Below are 13,109 nucleotides of genomic sequence, written 5' to 3' on the forward strand. Positions count from 1 at the left end.
CAATCCCTTTTTAAAAAACCTTTCAAATCAGACCAAATTGTATCATTTAGCTATCTAAATCCAACTTAAAAAAAAAAAAAACATCTGATTTTATCAATAAAACTAAGAATTTGCTCTATGTATTTTTCTTTTTTTTAAAGATTTTATTTATTTATTTGAGAGAGCACAAGTAAGCAGAGCAGCAGGCAGAGGGAGAGAGAAGCAGGCTCTCTGCTGAGCAGGAAGCCCAATGCGGGGCTCCTTCCCAGGACCCTGGAATCATGACCTGAGCCGAAGGCAGCCACTTAACCAACTGAGCCACCCAGGTACCCCTACTCTATGTTTTTTTATGGAGTATGGAAAATGATTACATTGAGCTCCCTTAATGTTGCCATTCCACAGGTGCCCCGGTGGCTCAATCACGTAGGTGTCTGCCTTGGCTCAGGTTGTGATCTTGGGGTCCTGGGACTGAGCCCCACAATGGGCTCCCTTCTCAGCGGGTAGCCTGCTTCTCCCTCTCTGCCTGTTGCTCCCTGTTTGTGCTGTCAAATAAATAAATATTAAAAAAAAAAAATGCTGCCACTCCACTTTTAAGGACCAGAAAAAGGACAATGCATTTTGCCACCCACAATCAGTCCACTGGAGTTTGAACACCGGTGGAAAGTAATAAAGGCAGACCTTGAGCTGGGACCAGTTTCTACGGTGCTACAAGGATAGTCAATTACCCTGGTAGAGAGGAGTCCATACCAGCTCAGATTAAGAAATAAATTCAAAGGCAAAAGCAGGTCACAGGCCAAAGTATAATTTGTGAAAGAAAACTGAATGGCTTCAGGTCCTTTTAACCGAAACACAGAAACTTTAATTGGGTCAGAATAACACCTGTCAAGGACCTGGGCAGTACACTTCTCTTTATAGCACCAACTCCTTCTGAGGGGGAATTTCATAAGCCATCTGGTAAGTGCTCCGGTTTTACAAAGACTGGCTATAGGTATGTCCCAAGCACGGTCATATCAGCTTCAGTGTCCGGGCATGCTCAGATCTCTGGCTTAGTGCCACTTTAACCACCACTCTTATATTCCAGGTCTCTCAGCCAGCAGGTAACTCTCCCCTCCCCACCCCCACCAACCCCTGGAAAACCCGGAGTGCCTTTTTACAGCTCCTCCTTTTCGGCCCCCTTCTTCTGGAAAGCAGTCAAGATGTTTAAGCTCTTCTGGAGCTCTTCCTTCTTCCCATCACTCATCTTGTTCTTCTCAATCAGCTTGGTGATCCGGGTCATTTCTGACGCTGGGAAGTCCTCACCTTGGTCTAAGACCTTCCCCATGATCTTCAGGTACTGCTCAGCCCACTTCTTCTCAGTCTCCTTCACATTTGCAAGGTTGTCCTGCCCCTGCTTCAAGAGGGCCCGGCGGGCCTCCACGCCTGAGGCCCTGATGAACTCCCCAGCAAGGGCGTCATAAGTAGGCAGGCAACCAGGCATACCTAGGTAGACTCCTTGCCCCTTCAGCCAGCGCTGGATGGCTCCAACCTTCACAGCCCCACTATACAGGACTGGGTTCTCAAAGTCCCCGTCCCGAAAGAGGTAGAAGACCGGGTAGTTCTCTTTGTCCAGCTTGTATTTCTCACTCAGCTCCATATTCAGCTTATCACCATAATCTGTGAACAGAAATCAGGTATGAGGAGCAAGACCATGAGGAATGCAGGGCAGGAGATGGCTGTGAGGCCTATCTGAGCTGACAGCAAGGATTCTGGTTGTGTAGACATCCCTCTTCTGCTGCTTCCCAGACATGCGGCATTATCAGGTCATTTAACCTCTCTGAACTTCACTTTCCTCATATGAAAAATGGGAACTCTTCTGAATGTTTATCCTAGTCCACTACGTGCCAGGTTCTGTTCTGAGTGCTACAGATCTAGTTATGATTAAGAGTTTACAACTTCTCTGACCTCAAGGAGCTTATGTTCTTTTAAGGGTAAGAAGAGAGATGGTAAACAAACATACCTGATTAGTAACAAAAAGATAAAAATAAAATGGAGTGATGTGACAGTAGGTAAGAAGGCCTACTCTGGGTGGTCATGGAAGGCCTTTCTGCGGAGATGACATGAGCTCAAGGATTGGAAGTTTCAAGAAGCCAGACACGTGATAATCTGGGAAGAATGTCTCAGGTAGGAAGGACTGAAAGAGCCAAAGCTCTGAGGCAGGAATAAGCTGGGGGGACTGAAGGCTTGCAAAGGCCGTTCTGGCTGGAGCTTAGTGAGCGAGGGCAACATGTGGTAAGTAACAGGCAGCATCTCTACCACATGTGAGGTGTTTAGGAGGACCCTGTGAGGAGATAAGAGCACTTGACCTGGCGAGTTCAGTGCAATATGTGGCATTTGCTATGTACTTCCTAACAAGCAGTAGCAGTTCTAAGGACTAATGCTGTGACAGCAGGTTTCTTATACCTGGCCAAAAAGAAAGGGCCAAGGCCGCCTATTACAGGATAGTAGTATAGAAGTGTAGGCTCCAATCCTCATTCTGCCACTTTAAACTGTACGGTCTTGAGCAAGGTACTCTCAGCATGAAGCACAGGGGTCATAGTACTTTCTTCCTAGAGTTGTCACAAGGATAAGACACATGGATAACACTTGGCACAGTTGCCTGGCCCACGGTACATGTTTGATAATGTCAGCTGCTATTCTTCTTTTTCTAAAAATTCCCAAGGGAGTGGATCTGCGGCTGAGTCAGAACTGACTGACTGCCCTGGAAAAGTGTGGGAACTATCTCTGCCCAGGATCAGACTCTCAAGCTAGCCAGGGAACCAGGGCATCCCTGCTGGAAGGAAGCGGAGAGAGGGAAGAACCCACTGGACTTGAGAATAAATACTGAGGAGGCGTTCTGGGTGGGCCGCTTAGTTCCTTGAGCTTCAGTTTTCCTCAAGTATAAACATGGACAACGTGTGCCTCACGTTTTAGGCAGCGTTCAAGGGAAGAAGTAAAGTGCACTGTCAACCACCACGTGTTGGCAACTATCATTATTAGAGTGGTCACTGCGGTTGAGAACAGTCCTTGATTTAGTGGTAGCTCTGACGGATTTGAGTTAAAGCCACAATCCAATCGTTTTCGTAAAAAACAGCTGAAAAGAAGGTGGAGATGTGACTATGGGGACCCTAGGAACCGTAATACCTCCTCCTCTGACCACAGTCCCCTGCAAGGAGAGCTCCAGATTCTCACGGTAAGTTTCACGTCAGTGTGGGGTGGAGGGTGAAGGATGGGGGATCCCTTTCTCTTGGGCACCTGCAAGGATGAACTGAGGTTCTGTGGTATCAGATCTGCTCAAGCTAAGCCTGTCACCAGTTCCTGGAGGCCATGACTTCACTTACACTCCTGCGTGGCTTAGACAGAACAGTGTTGGGTATCCCACCTACAAGGAGGGAAATGATTCCTAGCTTCCTCCCCTTCTGCCCTCCACAGTCGGGTTTGGACTTGTCCGTACCTGAGATCCCCACCTCTGCCACCAAAAGATCATCGCTGGAGGCCGAGTTTTCAGCCAGACGCTTGAACTCATCCTGTTTCTCACCGTAGGGGTACTGGGTGTCGAACTTCACCAAGACGAACTTGCTTTTGGGAATGACCTGAGGGCATAGAGAGCTGAGCAAGTCCAGGATTCCAAGGACCTTTGGGGCTAATTCCCTTTCACAAGGGACCCCTGTTTAAGAAACAGAGTGGAAACCATGCCTGCAAGGGAGGTAAGTGCTCACACACTAATATTCATTCATTCATTGACCCACTGAATCATTTAACATTTTATTGGTATTGGGTACCCCATTAGGTACTGGTTCACAGTAATCAAAGACATTTACAACCCTGCTTAGAATAAACAAAGCTGCAGACGTATTAAGGCCTTCTCTTCCAGTAAGATTAAGGGAACCCTCAGAAAACACTACATTGGCCCCATGGCATGCCCATCATCCCAGAGGGCCTTTCTCAGTGAACAATGAACCAGAAATCTGACAAAAACCAACCAACCAACCATCTGTAAAGAGGTGTTTTGGCTAGGGAGCCGAGAGGTTCAACTCTGCAGTTTCAGGGTTCACAGAAAGTTGCTGAGGGGCAGACTTAGGACAACGTCCCCTCCCTGACCACCGCTCCCTTTGTCTAGGTCTCCAGGTCCTAAACTGTCAGAGTCAAGACCTTTATTTCAATTGTGGTAAAATTCTCATCACACAACATTTACCATTTTAAAGTGTACAATACAGTGAAATTCAGTCGATTAATACTGTGCAATGATCATTAATACCAATTCCAGAACATTTTCATACCCTGAAAAGGAATCACATATCCATACACATTTTAAGCAGTCACTTCCCATTCTTCCTTCCCTCTCCAGCCCCTGGCAACCACTTATCTGCTTTTTGTCTCTATGATGTCTACTCTGATGGAATCCTACAATATACAGCCTTTGGTACCTGGCTTCTTTCACTCAGGATCACGCTTTCAAGATTCACCCATGCTGTAGCATGTCTCAGTATTTCATTCCTTTTTGTAGGCAAATAATATTCCACCGTATGGATATGCCACATTTTATTTATTTATTCATCAGGTGATGGGACATTTGGGCTGATCCCACCTTTTGGCTATTTGTAAATAGCACTGTTACAAACATTTGCCTACAAATGTCTGCACGCCTGTTTTCATCTCTTTTGGGTATATACCTAGGAGTGGAAATGCTGGGTTGTATAGTAATTCTATGATTAAGTTTTAGAGGAATCCCCCAAGATCTTTGTTTTGATGGTTTCTCCCAATGCACAGCTTTAGTCTAACAACTGCCCTCTTCTCCTCCTATAACTTTTTGCTTTTTTTTTTTTTAAGATTTTATTTATTTATTTGACAGAGATCACAAGTAGGCAGAGAGGCAGGCAGAGAGGCAGGCAGAGAGAGAGGAAGGGAAGCAGGCTCCCTGCTGAGCAGAGAACCCGATGTGGGGCTCGATCCCAGGACCCTGGGATCATGACCCGAGCTGAAGGCAGAGGCTTTAACCCCCTGAGCCACCCAGGCACCCCAACTTTTTGCTTTTCTAATCAAAGTGATCACTTCTTGCCCATTTTTCATCATAGGCAATCACTATCATAATTAAGTCAAGCTGACATCATTCCAGTTTTTGTTAGTCTTTGTTGCTCACTGTGCATTGATGTCTATTTGGTTTTAGCTTTTAAAAAATATTTAACACTGCCTAGGGACACAAGGAAAGGAGGAGAAGCTATCAGGACAGGCAATTTTTTTTTTTTAAAGACTTTATTTATTTATTTGACAGAGATCACAAGTAGGCAGAGAGGTAGGCAGAGAGAGAGGGGGAAGGAGGCTCCCTGCTGAGCAGAGAGCCCGACACTGGGCTCGATCCCAGGACCCTGGGATCATGACCTGAGCTGAAGACAGAGCCACCCACTGAGCCACCCAGGCGCCCCAGGACAAGGCAATCTTTTAAGTGATCACTGACCCCCAAAATCTGAGCTCTGGGGGCCTAAAAGCAGGTAAGAATTTTTTTTTTTTTAAGATTTTATTTATTGGGGCATCTGGGTGGCTCAGTTAGTTAAGCATCTGCCTTCAGTTCAGGTCATGATCTGAGCTGGGATTGAGCCCCACATCAGGAACCTACTCAGCAGGGAGCCTGCTTTTCCCTCTCCCGTTCCCCCATTTGTGCTTTTTATCTACTTTATCTCTAAAATAAAGGTTTTATTTATTTGAGAAAGAGAGAGGGAGAACATGAGTGGGGGGGGGTGCAGCTAGGGAGAAGCAGGCTCCCGCTGAGCAGAGAGCCCAATGTGGGGCTGGATCCCAGGACCTCAGGATCGTGACCTGAGCGGAAGGCAGACGCTTAACTGACTGAGCCATCCAGGTGTCCCACAGGTAAGACTTAAAATATAAACCAGATCACATCCCTCTGGCCTGACTGTCCTTATTTCAGTTCCACAAACTCATTTCCACTTAGGGCCTTTTCATTTGCTGTCTCTGTTGGCTGGAATACATTTGCCCTAGCTCCTTCCATGGATGTCAATCATTCAAAGCTCAGTTCAAATGTCCCCCCACCCACAATGGAGAGGCATCCTCCATTCATACCATCCTAGTACTCCTTTATTTCGCCCTCCTCTCTCACATTACCCTGCTGTGCTTTCTTCACAGCAATAATCACTAAAATTTTTATCTGCATATTTGTTTTCTGTCCTCTCCACTAGAACATACACTATGAGTACAAACAAGGACCTGGTCTGACTTGTTGTCCGCTCTATCCCTATTGCTCAAGTGTGCCTGGCATGTAGCAGATGCTCTGAAAATACTTGGTAGACGAACACAACTAGGGTAGGCTATGGCAGCAGATGCTACATATGTCTGGGGGAAAACATTTTAAAAGTACAACACAGGAACCCTATCTTCAAAGAGCCTACATTTGTATTATGGAATAATTAATAATTATATGGTGGTCTAACCCTGAAACAGAACTGAGAGGCCTCCATCTTTTATTCTGCCATTACAGGCCATCAGCAGAATGGTTTTGAATGGCACACATCTGCACAGTGGATTTTTTCCTTTTCATTAATTAGCCTGTACCTCTTAATCGCTTTAGAAATCTGGTTCCTTTCTTTATCCTTAAGGAATCAACTCCACCATATCCTATATTTAGGTAACTTGCTTTCTCAAGATGAAGCTGATTTCATCATTCATTCATTCATTGAATAAAAAGGTACCTGTCATGAGCTAGACACCACTCTACATGAACACAGCAGTAAAGAAAAGCAGGCAGGGTCTCTTACTTCTAGTGATGGTGAAGGGTAAGAAACAAAAGAAGACACTGGAAATTGCTGAAAGACAAAAGCACAGAACAAGGCCCCCAGATGTATCACCAGGTAGCTCTTGTTCTGTTCAGTGGTGATGGAAGAGGATCTAGAAAGGGACTGGAGAAGACATCTGTTCATTCATTCAATAAATTATTATTGAGTATCTTCTATGTAACAGAAGGTCGTGCAGATGATCAGTGAACAAAATAGACAAGGCAGTTCTTCATATTCTAGTGTGGGAGAGATAAAACAGACAAGGGGAAAAGGAAGTCAAGGAAGGACTCTGAGAAGGTAAGTAATATTTAGCCTAAGCCTGAATGATAAGAAGCAACCAGCCTTTCAAAGACTGGGCAAAGAATGTTCTAGTCAGAAGGAACTGCCAGTGCAAAGGGCCCATGTCAGTGAGATGAGCTAGGAGTATTCAAAGGACAGAAGGCCTGTATGGCTGGAGCTGAGGGAACAAAAGGGGGAATGGTCAGGAAAGGCTGAACAGTAAGACCCTCAAGATTACTGTAATGACAGACGAGACCAGGGTGATACCAATAAAAACTGAGAGGCACCAACAGTGTAAAGTTTCCCTCTAAGTCACGCTTGGTCTGTGATGTTACCCCATGCCCCCTTTTGGGGGCTGAGGTGTCATTTTTTCAATAAAGACCTCAAAAGCATAGGGTGCTGTGGGGTGTGCCTGACAACCAACCAGCCATACCTACTACTTTCAAATATTTGAATAAACCACAGATGCCAATTCCAGGACAAGGAAACCTTTTGAGAATAGAAAGAGTTCAACCGCTTGAGGCAGATTCAGAATTCCACTTTTTGGTTTCACTTCCCAGCAATGGGTACAAATTAAGAAAATAAAACGAATGGGTTCTCTCTCAGTGCTTAGTTTGCCCATCTCGTAGGCGAAGTTGAAAGCTGCCAGCGGGTGAAGACAGGTGCCAGAGGAGGGAGTTGGGACTGCATTCAGCCTTCAACATTTCCAACGTCCACTTACCGAGGGGAATCCTTCGACGTCTTGACCCGATTTTATTCATTTTGTTCCCAGGCCCAAGATATTCCCTACAGAGTTCCCTTATTCTTAACGCTTGCACTTTTCAGCAAGACACAGGATCTCTGGACATTGTTTGCGTATTGCAGAGCAGGGTGCACTCCCTGCTCCCTCCAAGGGAGGAGGGGTGCAGAAACGCCAGTTAAGAAGCGGGCTTTCCAACCACCTCCCTCACTACCCCCGCCCCACCACGGCCGGGAGCACTTCGTGTCCGCCTCTCACCGCCCTCCAGGCCTCCCACTTGGGACTCGAGGATTGGATCTTGCCCAGCACCGCCTTCTCCCCACTGGGTGCGGGTAAGGGGCAGCAAGTTCCCTGGATTGCATTTCTGCAGCTCTTTTACCAAAGAGGAAGTACAAATACTGCAAAGACAAGCGTGCGCGGGGACCCTGGCTTGTGTGTGCCCCATGGTCGCAGGATGGTCCCGACCCAGAGTCCACCGGCCCTTTAGGATGGTGGGAAGCCCTGGGATCGTCGCTACAGACCACCTTCTGCCAGCTCTGCCTCCTTCCCCACAGGTGTGCGCTCCCCTGGGCGCTCAGGCAGCACCTGCGCGATTCCCCCACCCCCGTTACCTTGTAGAAAGTGACTGTATCCAGGGGAAGGGCGCCCTTGGTGTGCAGGCCGCTGCCGCCATGCGGAGCGGAGAGGAGCAGGAGGAACAGAAGGGGAAACAGTGGGGAGAGAGAAGCGGCGCGGGGAATGCGGGCAGCCATAACGCCGGAATCTGGCAGTAGGAGCTGGGAAGGCTGTAGTGGAGAAAACGCCGAGTCGTGAGTCACGTGACTTGTAAGGCCGGCTCGGCTGCGCGCACGTGTACAGCCTGGGAGGCTCCCGCTGTCCTAGGATGAGAGGGAGGGGCCACGTGAGGGGCGGGGAAATGGGGTTGCCGCGCGCCTGCGCGCGCGCTCGGCGAAGCTCGCGCAGGCCTAGGGTGTTGGGGCGGGGCCGCGGGTGGAGGGTGGTGGAAAGAGGCTGCTGCGCACGCGCACTCGGCGAGGCTCTCAGTCTTCCTGTCCTTTTCCCGTCTTCTCCTGCCCTTTTCCCGTCTTCCCCTGCGCGAGGAGAGGCTCGAAGCGCGTGCTTGGCGTCTTGCAGCAATTAGGTCCCTCTTTCTACCCTTCTTCGAAGATGACGAGGGTGGCCATCATTTCTTCCTGCTTTTGGCCCGTCTGGCAGTCCACTGAGACCCGCTACTGCTTTAGGTTAGTCTGTCAGTCAGTCTGTGCTACCATCCTCGCGAGGTCGGTCATACTCCCCCAGCTCCCTCAGGACCCGAGCAGGTCACGCAGAGTCAGCTGTTAGTCAGCATGGCCGTCAGGGCCACCCGGAACCCTGTCCAGTGCCTGCTCTGTGGTGAGTGCCTCAGTGGCGAGACGCCGGGCTTCTGTAAGAGCCGGCTTTACTGAAAGCGGAGTATCCGCCCAGCTATGCCCTGGCTCCTGAAGGTCTTAAAACAAAACAAAAAACTGAACAAAAAAGTTCTAATAACTCTATTCCCTAGATATTAGTTCAGGGCGTGGTTTACACCAGATCCCGATTTTGCCTCCGGGAATACGGAATAGAGGTGAAGGAGACAGAGCTCTGGACGAAAGGACCTGTGTTCGGGAGGAGGTGATTAGACCATTACAGTGTTGTGAGAACATCAGTGGAAATTCAGTTAGGCCTGCTCAGGGGTGTCAGGGAAAGTTAAAGACAGGAAATGACTTTTAAACTGGATCATGAAGGAGAAGGAGGCATTTACAAGCCAAACACCAAAGGATATTTCTAAAAAGGGGGAAAACATGGTGAATCTGTCAAAAGTAAACCGGGGTACACTGCAAAGGGTATCATCAAGCTGAAGGGTTTGGAGCCACCACAGGTGTTAACCAGGACGGTGAATTGGATTTGCTTTCACTTAGGAGTGAGGGGAGTGGGGGGAAAAAAAAAAAAGAAAAAGTGAAGGAAGTGGATCGAAGAAGGGAGAGGGCGGGGAGACTAGTTAAGGATCAATTGTAGTAGTCTAGGTAAGAGAGGTTAAGGTCCTGCAGTAGCCCACAAGGAGAGGGAAGGGTCGAACTGAGAAATTTTGTAGGGTAGAATTCACAAAATTTTATGAACAAATGGCATTATGAGGGTCTTAGCGTCATATTAACCACTGTATATGTTAATAAATGGGTGTATAAAATAGTCATCAAAGATCATAGGATCCAGTTATGGGCAACCAGTTTATATAGAAATTTTGAAAGAAAGAGTCAATATGTGTGTTTGTTTTGGGGGGTTTGGAAAAATTTGAGTTTGCTTTAATAAGCTATTAAATAAAATGAGCTACATAGACAAATGATAAACGGTGGGGGGAAAATTATGAGTTAAAGTGGATAAAGAAGACTTCATGTAGGAAGTGGAATTGGAGTTAACCCTTGGAAGAAAGAACATTTTAGGTGGAGAAAAATGAAAAGGGAGCAGAAGTGGGAATAAGCATGATGGTTTAGGGAGACCAAGCTAGCTGGGAAGAGTTCTCACAACGCTAGTTAGTGAGAGTTTTAAGTCCAAGCAACATAAAGTCTTGAAAAAAAAATCAAACTAAGAATTTTCTGTTCTGTCATGTACTCAATGAGGAGCTATTAAGAGTTTTTAGACCCAGGGGCACCTGGGTGGCTCAGTGGGTTAAGCCTCTGACTTTGGCTTAGGTCACAGTCACAGGGTCCTGGGATCAAGCCCCACATTGGACTCTCTGCTCAGCAGGGAGCCTGCTTCCCCCTCTCCTCTCTCTGCCTGCCTCTCTGCCTACTTGTGATCTCTGTCAAAGGAAAGAAAAAGAGTTTTTAGAACCCTGTGTAAGATGTTTAAACTGTTTTTAAATTAGCACTTACGAACTTGTAAATGCTTTGGGTACACCTAATTAGCATAATCAATCAGGAATTACTTTCTAGTTGTAGTTTTGAAGTAGGTTTTGAAAATAGTGAAGGAAGGGGATTGGTTGGAGAGGGAAGGGAAATACTGGTACTTTTGCTATGAATGGAAACAATTCAGTGCAGTACAATAACTGTCTCAATGCTTTACTCAGAGGTAGGAAGGAAGAGGCAGGGCAGGTTAAGTTGATGCAAGATTGTTGAGCCCATTGGTCAATAAAGAATGCTTGAGACATTTTATGGTGCAAAAAGGTGTTTTTATTATAGTGCAGGGAAGGGATCTGTGGGCAGAAACAGCAGCACTGGGGTTGTGAGGAGTGACTGATTATATACTTTCAAGTTGGGAGGGAATGGGGATATGTGTAAGTCTCTAAGGAATTTGGAATCAAGGTTTCCAGGACCTTGAGGGGTCATTTACTACAGTCTAGTAAAACCTTAATCATGAGACCCTTCAGGTGTATATCAATGGGCTATATGTTTGGAGGATGATTGCTAACATATATCTTAGGGGGTAGAGATAAAGGAAGTTTCCAAAGAGATTTCCTCTGTTAAAGTGGATTTACAGAATCCTGGAAGCCAGGATAATGTCAAGCTAAGGTTGCTTTTTGCCCCAGCAAAGCATTAGCATTGAGGCAGTTGAGTTTCTGGAAGAAGGTCACCCAGCCAGTCCCAAGTATTGTCAATGAGCTGTAAGTTGTAAGGAAATTTAACTGTTTCTATATTTCTTTTGCCTTTGTTCTCCGCATCAAAAGGAGTGTGCACATGACCCGATTGATGTGGGAGCTGGAGTGAGGAGGAAAATGGTGACATGATCTGCTAAGGCAACTAATAAATAAATTCCATTCTTTTTCTTCTGACATCATCAAGCCAGTGTGCCCCCAGTCTCATTGACTTCTTTGCTGTTCCTTGTATATACAAGTTATGTTCTTGCCTCAGGGTCTTTGTATTGGCATTCTCCCTCTAAAACTTTTCTTTAAAATATTCATATGGCTGGCTCCTTCACTTCCCTGAAGTTCTTTGCTCATTTTTAACTTCCTAAGATCTGCCCTGACTGTCCTTTAAAAAACTGCTCCTTCTGGTAGGGTCGACTTAGTTCCAGGCCTTGCATATTTGATTTTTACTTCTCCTTGGCTGGAGGGCTCTGCTACAACCAAGTTATGCCAGATCCTCAGTCAGGCAAAGAAGCATCCAAATTTAGTCCCCCTTTTCATACTTATTGTGGTAGCAGGCACTGGAGTAGCGCTGTATGTCTTGCCCCTGGCATTGTGCAATCCAGATGTTAGTTGGGATAGGAAGAATAACTCAGAACCCTGTAAAAGACTGGGTCCTCAGTGATCAATACAAGTTGTACTCAGTGAATGTAAATTACAGCAAAGCGAAGAAAGAAGATCTAGACTTCTAAATTAAATGTTTTGGGCACCTAGATGGCTCAGTCTTTAAGTGTCTGCCTTCAGCTCAGGTCATGATCTGGGAGTCCTGGGATCAAGCTCTGCGTCAGGCTCTCTGCTGACCAGAGAGTCTGCTTCTCTGGCTTCCCCACCACTTCTCTGCTCCTCTCCCCACTCGTGTTCTCTCTCTCTCCCTCTCTCTCATTCTCAAATAAGTAAATAAAAAATCTTTTTAAAAAAGTGTCTCACTATAAAGCTGCTTAGAATGAAGGTGTCCCAGAAGCCATCAGCACAATTTTCCACTTATCCAGGAAATAGTTCCCTTCTAAATGGTGCAATCATGTTTCTATATTGTGTTGGGGTTTACACTGATTAATAAATATCTGAAACTTGAAAAAAAATTGTTCCTTATACTTCCTTGCTTTGTAGCTCCCCCCTTTTTTCCCTCCATAGCACTTTTCAGCTTGCTAACATATAATTTGGTTATTTTTCTTTTTATCTGCTCCCAGGGAGGGCTGGATTTATGTTTTTGTCTGTTTAGGTTAAGGTACTATAGCCCCCTGTCTGGCACGTGGTAGGTGCTCAGTATATACTTGTTCAGTGAGTAAATAAATGAGAGAGAAATTACTCCATGGCTATCTCTCAAAATTCCATTGGCTCTTTCTACTTTCCTTTCTTCAGCCTCATACTGTTCTTCAGAGATATTCCATCCCTTGGAGCTAATTGTTTTTCCCTTGCAAATTTTTGTTGGATTTAACACTAGTTCTTTTGAGATAGACGAACACCTAAATTGTCTAAAGAACAAAGCCGTTTTCATCTGTGAAAAATTGTTATGGAAAGATTTACCAGTGGTATGATTTTCTTTAAGCCCCATCCTCCTCTAAGAATTCTTTGAATATTGGGGCACCTTGGTGGATCAGTCTATTAAGCATCTATCTTCAGCTCAAGGTGTGGTATCTGGGTCATGGGATGGAGATCAGATTCCTTACTCAGCGGG

The 13,109-nt window shown here is 46.1% G+C and overlaps 2 protein-coding genes across 2 annotated transcripts in view; one reads left to right on the plus strand and one right to left on the minus strand.

Annotated features, from left to right (window-relative positions):
- Positions 1-812: 812 nt before the first annotated feature.
- ERP29 (endoplasmic reticulum protein 29) lies at positions 813-8,673 on the minus strand. Its single transcript, XM_032876268.1, has 3 exons — positions 8,409-8,673; positions 3,449-3,587; positions 813-1,632 (listed from the first exon to the last, which is right to left on the minus strand). Exons 1-3 carry the CDS (start codon positions 8,547-8,549, stop codon positions 1,130-1,132), a joined length of 783 nt encoding a protein of 260 aa, XP_032732159.1. The 5' UTR covers positions 8,550-8,673; the 3' UTR covers positions 813-1,129.
- Positions 8,674-8,995: 322 nt separating this feature from the next.
- TMEM116 (transmembrane protein 116) overlaps positions 8,996-13,109 on the plus strand; it is a 91,226-nt gene continuing 87,112 nt past the window's right edge. Inside the window, exon 1 of the mRNA XM_032876261.1 lies at positions 8,996-9,038. The gene's annotated coding sequence lies outside the window, so the exon portion shown is untranslated. The remainder of the gene's footprint in view (positions 9,039-13,109) is intronic.

This window comes from Lontra canadensis, unplaced genomic scaffold (assembly GCF_010015895.1).
Source record: "Lontra canadensis isolate GAN:19392208 unplaced genomic scaffold, GSC_riverotter_1.0 scaffold58, whole genome shotgun sequence".
Taxonomy (NCBI): Eukaryota; Metazoa; Chordata; class Mammalia; order Carnivora; family Mustelidae; genus Lontra; species Lontra canadensis.